General features: G+C 47.0%; 1 protein-coding gene and 1 pseudogene across 1 annotated transcript in view; one reads left to right on the top strand and one right to left on the bottom strand.

Annotated features, from left to right (window-relative positions):
* ATP2A3 (ATPase sarcoplasmic/endoplasmic reticulum Ca2+ transporting 3) overlaps positions 1-12,181 on the bottom strand; it is a 104,491-nt gene that overhangs the window by 27,603 nt on the left and 64,707 nt on the right. Inside the window, exon 9 of the mRNA XM_066635004.1 lies at positions 3,826-3,914. Coding sequence (XP_066491101.1) covers positions 3,826-3,914 — 89 coding nt within the window. The remainder of the gene's footprint in view (positions 1-3,825; positions 3,915-12,181) is intronic.
* On the top strand, positions 7,145-7,261 carry LOC136659492 (5S ribosomal RNA; annotated as a pseudogene).

The raw sequence follows: 12,181 nt of genomic DNA, 5'->3' as shown, positions 1-12,181 counted from the left end.
AAATTAACAGCAGAGGGATAAAGATGTAGGAGACAGAAAGCATTATACTGCTAAATGCAGACATCAATTTTATTTTTCAAAATCTGAGGAAGTCATTTGAGGCCCTGAAAAGAATTATTGTTAAATTCAGACAAGCACCAGGAGATAGAGCGAAGTTTAAAAAGTCTGAATTGATGAGAATGGGAAGCCACTAAGGGCTTCCCTGGCCTTCTAATGCCTTATAAGGCATTAAAAACATCACTTCTGGTTTTTCAGGAAAAAAAAAACAGTCACTTTTTTTGCTGCATCTTCCTACTCTGGATCTGTGGGAATCCACCTCTCCTCATCCTGAAGGAGCGCACCAGTATCACACAAGCTGGATTTGCTTTGCAAAATGTACTGCACGCTGAGAAGTCCCTCCAAGCTCCCATCGCCTCCAGAGGGTGGGTGGGAGCGTTCCCTCATATCCATGTTTTCATTTAACAGTGGGGGGGGGGGGTTTCTGGAACAGAACCCCTGTGGACTATGCACACCTGCATAGTTATAAATTTTTTTTTTTTTAATTCAAATCCAATTCAAAAAGAGATCTGGTTTCTGCCCTATTTTATCCACGTGCATCAGTTACAGAGAAAGGATCTAAGCTGCGGTGAACTGGGCAGACAAATTCTGGAATTAATTTTAAAAGTTCCAGTTAATCTAGTTAATCAGGGGAAGTGGAAAAAAGGGTAAAGAAAATAAAGAATTGTGATGCCATTAAAGGTTGTTGATTGATTGAAAATAAAGAATAAAAGAATGGAATGGGGAGAGGATAAATGATATTATACTTTCATTGTATTGGATTAAGATCTAGTTTTGAAAGTCAGCTTGTACCCAGAATTTCACTGGATATTATTTGCCCTCGTTTTCTTCAATAAAATATCCCCTTTGATCCCTGATCCCAACTTTTGTTCATTCTGTGTTTTAATCAGGCGCATTTTCCTAAGCGAATCCAGCTTGTGCAATACTGGTGTGCTCCTCTGGGATGGGGTGAGGTGGATTCCCACAGATCCGGAGAAAGAAGCCACAGTTGACCCCCATTGATTCCACCAATCAGCCTTGAGCTGGAAAGAACTCACTCGTCACACATTCTTTAGCAGAGATTTATTCCACTTGCAGTTTCCCATGGAATTTTTATAAATAGCTCAAGAGTGGAAACGAGACAAACATTATTAAAAAAAAAAAGAGTCTGCATTAATAGCATTAGTAAGTGGCTAATTTCAATAAAGGGTTGTGTTCCGTCCACCAGTCCAGAAATCACCAGTACAGAATTTGGGGTCTTAGAAATCTACTTTGGAAGAAAAACCATTATGCATCTAATCCTCATATTTGAGAAGAGGAGCTTAATTCTAAACCCATGATTACGGTGAAGCCCACCACAAAAGCACATAGGGATACTTTTGAAATTCTTACCAAACATTCCTCCTCAGAGTTTGGAGTTCTGAATTACCCAGTCTCATTTCTGTTGCAAAACTGCTTACAGTGGGCCTACTTTATCTGTGGGTTCTTAACCCATGGATTTGACTCAGCGCAGGTTCCAAACCCGAGGTAGAGGGCCTCACCTGACCTCCCAGAAGCACCTGGGAGGTCAGGCGAGGCCCTCCAGAGCGAGTTTGGAGCCCACATGGAGTCAAATCAATGGGTTCTGGTCACAACTGGAGGTCTTCTGATGGCCCCCACTCACAGATTCTGTTATCACAGATTTCAGTATCCGTGGGGGGTCTGGAGACAGATCCCCTGCAGATACCGAGAGCCAACTGTAATTAGAAATCCTCCATTGTCCCATTTTTAATCTCCAGATTTTATACAGAATGCCATGCTTTTGCCATTGGCTCCAGTTTTTCGGTTCTTGAACTGAAATTACTTGTATCTCCTCACCCTTCTTCGTTCCTTTCTAGTGCATACATGCGCATTGATAAATGCTGCAAAAAAAAAAAGCAATCTTGGCATGTTTGTGCATAGAGCTCTATCAGTGTGAAGGAGCACACGTGCACAGAAAGTGTCCTCACAGAGTTGCGTCAATGTTGCTTTGTTTTTCCAGTCAAGGGTAGCTGTGGTTCATGTTACGTACATAGGAAGCAGTCTTTGATGAAATCAGACAATTGGTTCATCTAGTTCAGTATTGGCTACACTGACGGGGGGGAGGGGTTGTGTGCCTGCAAGGTTTCAGTCCTTCCCAGTCCTACCTGGAAATGCTGGGGATTCAATGAGGGACCTTCTGCCTGCAAAGGAGGTCCTTTATCACTGAGCTATAGCACATTCCAATTTGGAATTCAGGATAAAAATTCTAAGTATCCTGGAAGTCAACTAGAATTGTAATCAGAAACTACGAATGGCATGTAAGGCAGAGAAAATTCACACCGCTCAGCCCTGCTAAACATCATGAGTTCCTACTGGTGCAGAAGAGGGGTTGAATAGGTTACTATCTCACTGCAGCAGTGTGGTACTCTACATTTCACAAAATACATTTAACATGGGTTCTTGTAGCCATTCCCAGTTTGTGCCCTTTCCTTAGACCTTAGAACAGCGGTTCTCATACGTTTTACCGCCATGACCCACTTTGTCAGTCACCTCATGCCCCAGAATACCTAGCAGCTTCTAGGTTGCACCTCAGAATGCAAGGCCACAATGCATTCTGGGGCACAACATGACCAACAAAGTGGTTCACATGCACTACCCAGAAGCCTCAAGACACTATAGGGTGTGATGTGGCCCAGAATGCCTTGCAACGTCTACACAGTGCTGGCCCCATGACCCACCAAAAGTTGGGTAGCAACCCACAAACCAGTGCCTTAGAAGGAAGAAAGCCAGACTGTATGGAAAGCAAGAAAGGCACCATGGCCAAGGGTCTATGATAACTCTCAGGGTTCCATGCTGGTCTCGCCCCCCCCCCCCATGCTTTTTAGCATCTACAGGAAGCCCACATGGGAAGGTCTTCCAAGGATTTGAGGTTGGGTATCACCAATAAGCAGATGACACCCAACTCTCTCCCTGTCATATCTGCTGTTGGCCAAGGAGGCTGTGGAAGTCCTGAATTCAATGCTTGGAGTTGGCAATAGTTGGATGAGGGCTATCAAGCTGCTTATCAATAGCTAACAATAGCTGGAGCTATCAGCATTTAAATACGGATAAGACAGGGGTGCTTTCAGTAAGGAGAGCTACAGCCCAGGAACTGGATTGTTCATGCACTTCCTGTGAAGGATCAAGGTTCATAGTTTGAAGGTGCTTTTGGACCCAGCCTTGAAACAGCATGTTCAGATGACAGCTGTAGACAACCCAGAGGGCTTTTCCTGCTTAAGTCTGTGTGTCAATTGAATCCTTTCTTGGATTAGGCAAAACTGGCTATGGTTAGCTCTGCCCTGATGACACAAAGAGTTGATTGCTGCAAATCACATTATTTGAGGCTGCCCATGAAGACTGTCTGGAAACTACACTGCTGCCAGGATGTGACCACATCACACCACTGTTATATCATCTTCATTGTTTGCCTTTACTTTTCGGAGCCCTTCAAAGTTACTGCCTGAAACCCTGAAGAGCTACAACCAAACAGAACTGAGCGGGATGGACCAAAGACTGAGTCACATAAGACTGACTCAGTGTAAACCAGCTTTCCATGTTCCTCTGTCACTGATGATGTTACATCAAGTTCTCTGGTTGCTTAGCACCAAAGAAACCCCCAGTTTTGGAGAAATAACCCATCAAATCCATGGCAATGACAGTAGCGTAAGAACTTAGTCATCACCTTTCTATTGAAGGAAAATATTTTGCCCTGACTTCCAATACAACCAGACAAAAGCACCAAAGACTTACACTTGTCCCTCAGGGGTGTACGTCGACCCAGTGATGGTGAATTCGTGAAGGTGACAATGGATTCCCTCAATCTTCTCCACAATGAACATCTGCAACAGAGAAAGAGAGGTACAATGGAAAGGATTACATATTACCAAACAGTGGCATAGCTGGAAGGGGTGCCAAGCATTAAGTTTTGCAGGGACAAAGTTTTTAAGTCACTGCAGGATATAAGGGGCCCATCCCCCTCCCCTTCTGAGCCATTCTAGGCAGGGGGAGCAAAATGGAGGTGTATGGCTCTGTTTTGCTCCCCCTGTTTCCCCTGGGGGCTGGGGATAAGAATAGGCCCTCCGTTTGGCTGTACTTGTCGTAAGAGGCGACTAAACAGCCACCGGGTAGATGGGACTCGTCAGCCTGGGAAGGCAGCTCATCTGAGAGAAGGAAAACTCTGATCCCAAACCTCCACTGCCTTGCGGCTACATCCAGTTGTGGAAAAGGCTTCAGGAGTCAACCTCGAGGCACAATCCGGAGCCGGAGTCCCTGAGGCAGTTCATGGCTGAACACAGTCACGTTCTGGGAACTCCTGCGACGCTGCTGGAACCAACCGTATTGGCCTCTGCCTTTCCATTGGACCATTTCAGCGACGTGGAGAGGGGGGATTTGCTGCATGGGTAACAGCCTATCCTCCATACCTACTTTACCCAGGCTTTGCGCACTGAAGAGGACACTCTGTTCCAGAACCACCATTCAGAGCGTGACACCATAGTCTTCCGAGACTGAAGGATGCCAACAACTCAGCTCCCCCTGTCTGGAATGGCTCTGAAGGGGAGGGAGATGGACTCTTTGCACACTGCGGTGAGGCTTCCTGCAAAACTTAGTGCTTTGCACCCCCCACTAGCTATGCCACTGCTACCAAAGAGAGCTTTGCAACATGCAAAGATCCTTGCATTCTTCCCAAATGATATCTGAAGGTATCTGAAGGTGCTGCCTGCATTGAACTTCTTCACAAAGGTAACAAACTGCTTATGAGTCATTGACTCAGTTCATACATCATGCCACGTTGTGGCTTGAGATCCCAGCTCAGAACTCCAACATGTAAGTGTCAGGGCTCCTGGAGACCAAGCAAAGGCTATGGACGCAGAAATGGTCTCAGGGACAGGCCGGGGTCTCTCAGCAGCTGCCCCACAACACAGACCCCCCCGATCCTGGGCCTGTGCATGTCTCTTCTTGAACAGAAATTCAGGACCTGGTCTGTCCAATAGAGAAGTAGCTCCTGCATTTCAGAAGCACCCTTAGTTGTCTGTAAGATTTGCCTAGAATAAATGGAGCACATTTGCACGCTTTATATGTCAGAACAAGTTGGGTAGTAGATTAAAACAAGAGGGGTCACATAGCATATGGGCATCTTCTTGAAGTAAATTCAGCTAGACTCAGGGGGATTTACTTCAGAGTTATATGCCCTGGATCATACTGTTAGGCTGCAGGAACTGAGTGGGAGGCTATAGCAGGAAACCGCCAGCTTTCTCTCTGGTTCAGATCTTCCCAGCTGTTTGAGTTTTTCCTTCTCTCTCCCCATCTGTCTCATTTCATACACTGAGCCTTAAAAAACAACAGTTCAATTTCTTGTTGTTACACGAACGCTGAAATTCTTTCCCTCTCCTGCCCTCCCTAAGCCGGAAGAGTGCGTTCCAATACAGAGCAATGCCTCTCCTGGAATCTGGTCTTCTCCACCTTCGATCCAGTGATTTTCAACCAGAGCGCTGCAAAAGGGCCACAGGGATGCTGCCAGAATTCGGAGCACAGTGGTTGAAAAATGTGGTTCTGTGTCTAGGGCAACTATCTGTAGTAATGAGTTGTCTGTCCCTCTTCCTCCTACCAGCTCTGTGGACAATTTGTTACTACAGACAGTTGCCCTAGAAATAGAGCCACAGAACATGAAAGTGTCTCCCAGAAGCCAAACATGTCACCACAAGAGGTGAAGATCATAGAGGTCAATGTGCCATGGGAAGAAAAACATGGAAAATCACCCTTAAATTAGTGATTTTCAATCTTTTTCATCTCATGGTGCACTGACAAAGCACTAAAATGGTCAAGGCACCTCATCAGTTTTTTGACAATTGACAAGGCACACTGTACGGCCAATGGAGGGCCCACGTCCTCTAATGCCCCTACTTAATAATACGACCCTCTCCCACATTCCCGTGGCACACCTGGGGACCATTTGTGACACAGCATTGTGCCATAGCGCAGTGGTTGAAAATGGCTGCCTTAGATCCTCAGGAAGCAAGTGTTTTTAGGCTTTTTGCCTCCTTGTTTGTGTTTGTGAAACCCTACAGAGTTCAGTGAGTACCCAAAACCCTTCATTTTCTTTGTAGGTGGCCATGCGTCAGGCTACAACACAGGGATGAGAATGTCAGAAACAGATGCATACAAGCCAATATGAACATCTGTGCAACCATGGACATAACTTCAGGAATCAGGGGCAAGGAAAGACTCAAGTCAAAGAAGCTGTTACAACCAAGACTGGAAAAAAATGTTTTACTAAACAGAAGTTACCCCATAAAACTTTAAAAGTTTCCTATTTTGAATCCTTCACAGCTGGAAGAATAATATGAAGTGTCGCCACCTGCTGTAAACGCAGCCCTCCAGAAGTTCTTTGGAACAAAGCCTTTGTTTTTGAAAGAACTTTAAAGAAATACCTATTTCAACTGCATCCGATCCCATTGCTAAAATTAGGCAACAGGGAACAAACAGCCTGCCAAGCCAATACTCAATCCTCCACGGGCAGAGATGAAAGCCTGTTAAAAGGAGTGTTTTTTTTTCCAAAACAGCCACATTAGAAACGGGTTATACCCTCAGCAAGCTGCAATAAGTCCACACTGTGCAGTCCTTTCCAGTGGAGGAATTGACTACAGAATGTAGGCTTCTGTATGGCGAATTTCACATGCCGCTATTCAGACGCAACATTCATGCTCAGATGTCCAGATACGCTCACAGGTGGGCAGACACGCATACTGGGTGAAGTGAGAAGGTGCAACCATGCTGCTTCTGAGATCAAAGAGCTGGCAGCCTCCTGAAACCCGAGATCCAGTGACCAGTTTACTGTGCCCCCAGGTCTGTCCTGCAGCACCCTTTAGGTGGCTATGCCCCCTCCACTACGCACCAGGTTCTTGGCAACACATGGCCAAATGCTATTTGGGCCTGTTTATTTGGGTGTGAATAGGGGTGGAGTGGGGTACCAGTGCTGATGGCAACCATCCTTACCCATAATGCAAAGCCCCTGCCCATGACACTGGCTGTAATGACAAGGACAGCATTGCACATGAAGGAAGACAGCAGGAGCAGCAACTGTTACCCTGCAGATGCCCGATCTCATCTGATCTCGGAAGCTAAGCAGGGTCAGGCCTGGTTAGTACTTGGATGGGAGACCGCCTGGGAATACCGGGTGCTGTAGGCTTATACCGTGATCTCGGAAGCTAAGCAGGGTCAGGCCTGGTTAGTACTTGGATGGGAGACCACCTGGGAATACCGGGTGCTGTAGGCTTATACCGTGATCTCGGAAGCTAAGCGGGGTCAGGCCTGGTTAGTACTTGGATGGGAGACCGCCTGGGAATACCGGGCGCTGTAGGCTTATACCATGATCTCGGAAGCTAAGCAGGGTAAGGCCTGGTTAGTACTTGGATGGGAGACCACCTGGGAATACCGGGTGCTGTAGGCTTATACCATAGTCTTTCGAGACTGAAGGTTGCCAACCAGGTCACCAGCACAGCTATCAAAGATTACTCTAAGCAGCCACAACTACTCGAGGTTTGAGGAGTCTTAGCTTGCCGATATACACAGCAGATTGGAAAACTCCTTGGCAGTCACTCGCTGTTTTTGTCAGGTCTATGGGGTTGGCCATAGAAAGTGCCCACGTTGGCCAACTCCTTACAGCAGTGATTTTCAACATTTTTCTTCTTGCCACAGACATCTATGGTCTTCTCAGTGGTCTTCCATCTCTTGCGATGCCACTTCCAGTTGACTCTTGCAGTTTCTGTGGTTCAGTTTCTAGGGCAACTGTTGTAATGAATTGTCTGTCCCTCTTCCTCCACCGGCAAAGACTGTTTGCCCTAGAAACAGAGCCACAGAACCCAGAAGAGTTTTAAAGGAATTTCGACCACAGTGCTCCAAACTCCCTAGGCGCACCTGCAGGCCTTTTGCGGCACGGTGGCTGAAATGACATCATGGTGCCCAGGCAACCTCCATGCCCTTTCTTGGCCCTTTTGAGCTGGATATTCCTGCTTCCCCCCCTTCTACTCAGGCCCAACTTCTGGGTTCAGTCCTTCCTGTGGTTGGCTGGTGGCACTGGGTTGGTGACATCCTTTCCGTATGCCCACAGCTACTTGAAATCACGCTTGGACTTGCCCTAGGCAGAAAGGCAAGGCCTTGGCTCTCATGGCAACCAAGCTTTGCATTCCACCCCTTCCCTTCACAAAGGGTTCAGAGATTGGTGCCATGCAAACCGGGGCTGAAAGTTCAGCGGTGAGAAAGCCAACAGGTATTCCGTCAGGCGCATGGTTGAGTTCCCCCCTCTTTTTTTTCCACGTTAGGTCTTTCCAGGCTGAACGATGTTTGCAGTTAAAGGTAAACAGTGTGGCGGAAATAGCAGAAGGCTAATCCCCAAACCGGATCAGCTAGCGTTCAATCTTTCACAAGCCGTTTCAGAAAAAGGGACCTGGAGGACCGCCAGCTCCAGAAAGATCCTCTATAAACATAGGGCCCCATTGACCTTAAAAGGCTTAAGGATACAGGCTCACACCTGTGTCAAAGAGATGGAAAACTCCACTGGACCACAGCCAAAAGCTCAGTCAAGTATATATGGAAGCACACTCGAGACTTGTTTGCAAAATCTGCTCACTGTACAGTACACTGCTGGTCGCACTGCAAAGGGTGAGGTCAGTTGGATGTGCTTGCAATGCTCCCTGAAGCCTGGCGCTGCCTTATCCCAAGTCAGATCATTGGCCAGTCCAACCCAGTATTGTCTGCTGTGCCTGGCAGAGACAATTCAGGTGTCTAGTGCTTGTGATACTAGGAACAGTGGAATAAATACTAGAAACAGGTATTAGAGACTACCTCCTCCCTCATGGCTTTTCGGCAAGGGCTCAAAACATTTCTGTTTCTTCCACAGTTTGGGTAACAGGTTGATGCCTGCCCTGTGTAAGAGTGTTTTGGTTCTGCTGCTTCTTTCTGGACCAAATAGTAGCCCTTCCCAACAGTGGCATAGCTAGAGGGGGTGCAAAGCACTAAGTTTTGCAGGCATGCAAGCGGCCCCTCCCCTTCGCAGCCATTCCAGGTGGGGGGAGCAAAATGGAAGTAAATGTCTCCATTTTGCTCCCACCATCAGGAATGGCTCTGAAGGGGAGGGGGGCCGCTTGCACGCCTCAATGAGGCTCCCTGCAAAACTTAGTGCTTTGCACGCCCTCTAGATATGCCACTGCTTCCCAAAGGTTTTATCATTATTATTTTTACTAATTGTTTTATATGTTGCATATTTTATGATGGGGCATTTGCTACAGCATAGGAAAGGTGGAATATAATTTGGATGGATGGATGGATGGATGGGAAAACAAGCAAGCAATCAGTGGCTTCTCAGAGATGGAAGCACAGATATGGAACACATTCCTGGGACAGACACAGGACAGTGGGTGCCCTCTCCTCTTTAAAACAACCTCTTTGGCAAGAATCATCCATTAGTGATTAACCTGCTTTATAATAAACTGCCCTTACTCATTTCATTACTGCATCCCACCTGGTGGTGGTTGGCTGGTACCTCTCTTGTGATACTTTTTAAAGCACCCCTTTGAGGCAGGACACCAGCTTCTCATTCCTTTTGTGACATAAGCCTCCTTAGAACATAAGAACATAAGAAGAGCCCCATTGGATCAGGCCATAGGCCCATCTAGTCCAGCTTCCTGTATCTCACAGCGGCCCACCAAATGCCCCAGGGAGCACACCATATAACAAGAGACCTGCAAGGCTTCCTGGGAATTGTAGTTAAGAACATAAGAACAGCCCCACTGGATCAGGCCATAGGCCCATCTAGTCCAGCTTCCTGAATCTCACAGTGGCCCACCAAATGCCCCAGGGAGCACACCAGATCACAAGAGACCTGCAAGGCTTCCTGGGAATTGTAGTTAAGAACATAAGAACAGCCCCACTGGATCAGGCCATAGGCCCATCTAGTCCAGCTTCCTGTATCTCACAGCGGCCCACCAAATGCCCCAGGGAGCACACCAGATAGCAAGAGACCTCATCCTGGTGCCCTCCCTTGCATCTGGCATTCTGACATAGCCCATTTCTAAAATCAGGACGTTGCCCATACACATCATGGCTTGTAACCCATAATGGATTTTTCCTTCAGAAACTTGTCCAATCCCCTTTTAAAGGCTTCCAGGCCAGATGCTGTCACCACATCCTGCGGCAAGGAGTTCCACAGACCAACCATATAGTTGGCATCCTTCAGTCTCAAAAGACTATGGTGTCACGCTCTGAATAGTGTTCTGGAACAGAGTGTCCTCTCCAGTGCGCGAAGCCTGGGTAAAGTAGGTATAGAGGATAGACTGTTACCCATGCAGCAAATCTCCCCTCTCCACGTTGCTGAAATGGTCCAATGGAAAGGCAGAAGCCAATACGGTTGGTTCCAGCAACGTTGCAGGAGTTGCCAGAACGTGACTGTGTTCAGCCATGAACTGCCTCAGGGACTCCGGCTACGGATTTTGCCTCGAGGTTGACTCCTGAAGCCTTTTCCATAACTGGATGTAGCCACAAGGCAGTGGAGATTTGGGATCAGAGTTTTCCTTCTCTCAGATGAGCTGCCTTCCCAGGCTGACGAGTTCCATCTACCCGGTGGCTGTTTAGAACCACACGCTGAGTAAAGAAATATTTTCTTTTGTCTGTCCTAACCCTTCCACCACTCAATTTTAGTGGATGTCCCCAGTTCTGGTGTTATGTGAGAGTGTAAAGAGCATCCCTCTATTCACTTTATCCTTCCCATGCATAATTTTGTATGTCTCAATCATGTCCCCCCTCAGACATCTCTTTCCTAGGGTGAAGAGGCTCAAACGCCGTAGCCTTTCCTCATAAGGAATGTGCCCCAGCCCCGTAATCATCTTAGTCGCTCTCTTTTGCACCTTTTCCATTTCCACAATGTCCTTTTTGAGATGCGGCGACCAGAACTGGACACAATACTCCAGGTGTGGCCTTACCATAGATTTGTACAACGGCATCATAATATTAGCCGTTTTGTTCTCAATACCTTTTCTAATGATCCCAAGCATAGAATTGGCCTTCTTCACTGCTGCCGCACATTGAGTCGACACTTTCATCGACCTGTCCACCACCACCCCAAGATCTCTCTCCTGATCTGTCACAGACAGCTCAGAACCCATCAGCCTCTATCTAAAGTTTTGATTTTTTGCCCCAATGTGCATGACTTTACACTTACTGACATTGAAACGCACCTGCCATTTTGCTGCCCATTCTGCCAGTTTGGAGAGATCCTTCTGGAGCTCCTCACAATCACATCTGGTCTTCACCACTCGGAAAAGTTTGGTGTCGTCTGCAAACTTAGGCAACTCACTGCTCACCCCTGTCTCCAGGTCATTTATGAAGAGGTTGAAAAGCACCAGTCCCAGGACAGGTCCTTGGGGCACACTGCTTTTCACCTCTCTCCATTGTGAAAATTGCCCATTGACACCCACTCTCTGTTTCCTGGTCTTCAACCAGGTCTCAGTCCAGGAGAGGACCTGCCCTGTAATTCCCTGACTGTGGAGTTTTTTCAGTAGCCTTTGGTGAGGGACCGTGTCAAACGCTTTCTGAAAGTCCAGATATATGTCCACGGGTTCTCCCACATCCACATGCCTGTTGACCTTTTCAAAGAATTCTAAAAGGTTCGTGAGGCAAGACTGACCTTTACAGAAGCCATGCTGACTCTCCCTCAGTAAGGCCTGTTCGTCTATGTGTTTTGAGATTCTATCTTTGATAAGGAATTTCACCATCTTGCCTGGTATAGATGTTAGGCTGAACGGCCTATAGTTTCCAGGGTCCCCCCCTCTTTCCCTTTTTAAAGATCGGCGTGACATTTGCTATCCTCCAGTCCTCTGGCACCGTGGCCATTTTGAGGGACAAGTTGCATATTTTAGTCAAGAGATTAACAACTTCATTCTTCAATTCCTTAATAACTCTTGGGTGGATGCCATCAGGGCCCAGTGACTTATTGATCTTTAATTTATCAATGAAGTCTGAAACATCTTCTCTTTCAACCTCTATCTGACTTAATTCCTTGGTCAGGAGGGGCTGTTCAGGCAGCGGTATCTGCCCAAGGTCTTCTGCCGTGAAG

The sequence above is a fragment of the Tiliqua scincoides genome, chromosome 8 (assembly GCF_035046505.1).
Source record: "Tiliqua scincoides isolate rTilSci1 chromosome 8, rTilSci1.hap2, whole genome shotgun sequence".
NCBI classification, from domain to species: Eukaryota; Metazoa; Chordata; class Lepidosauria; order Squamata; family Scincidae; genus Tiliqua; species Tiliqua scincoides.
The sequence above is the reverse complement of the archived record's forward strand: the minus strand, read 5'-3'. Positions and strand labels throughout refer to the sequence as shown.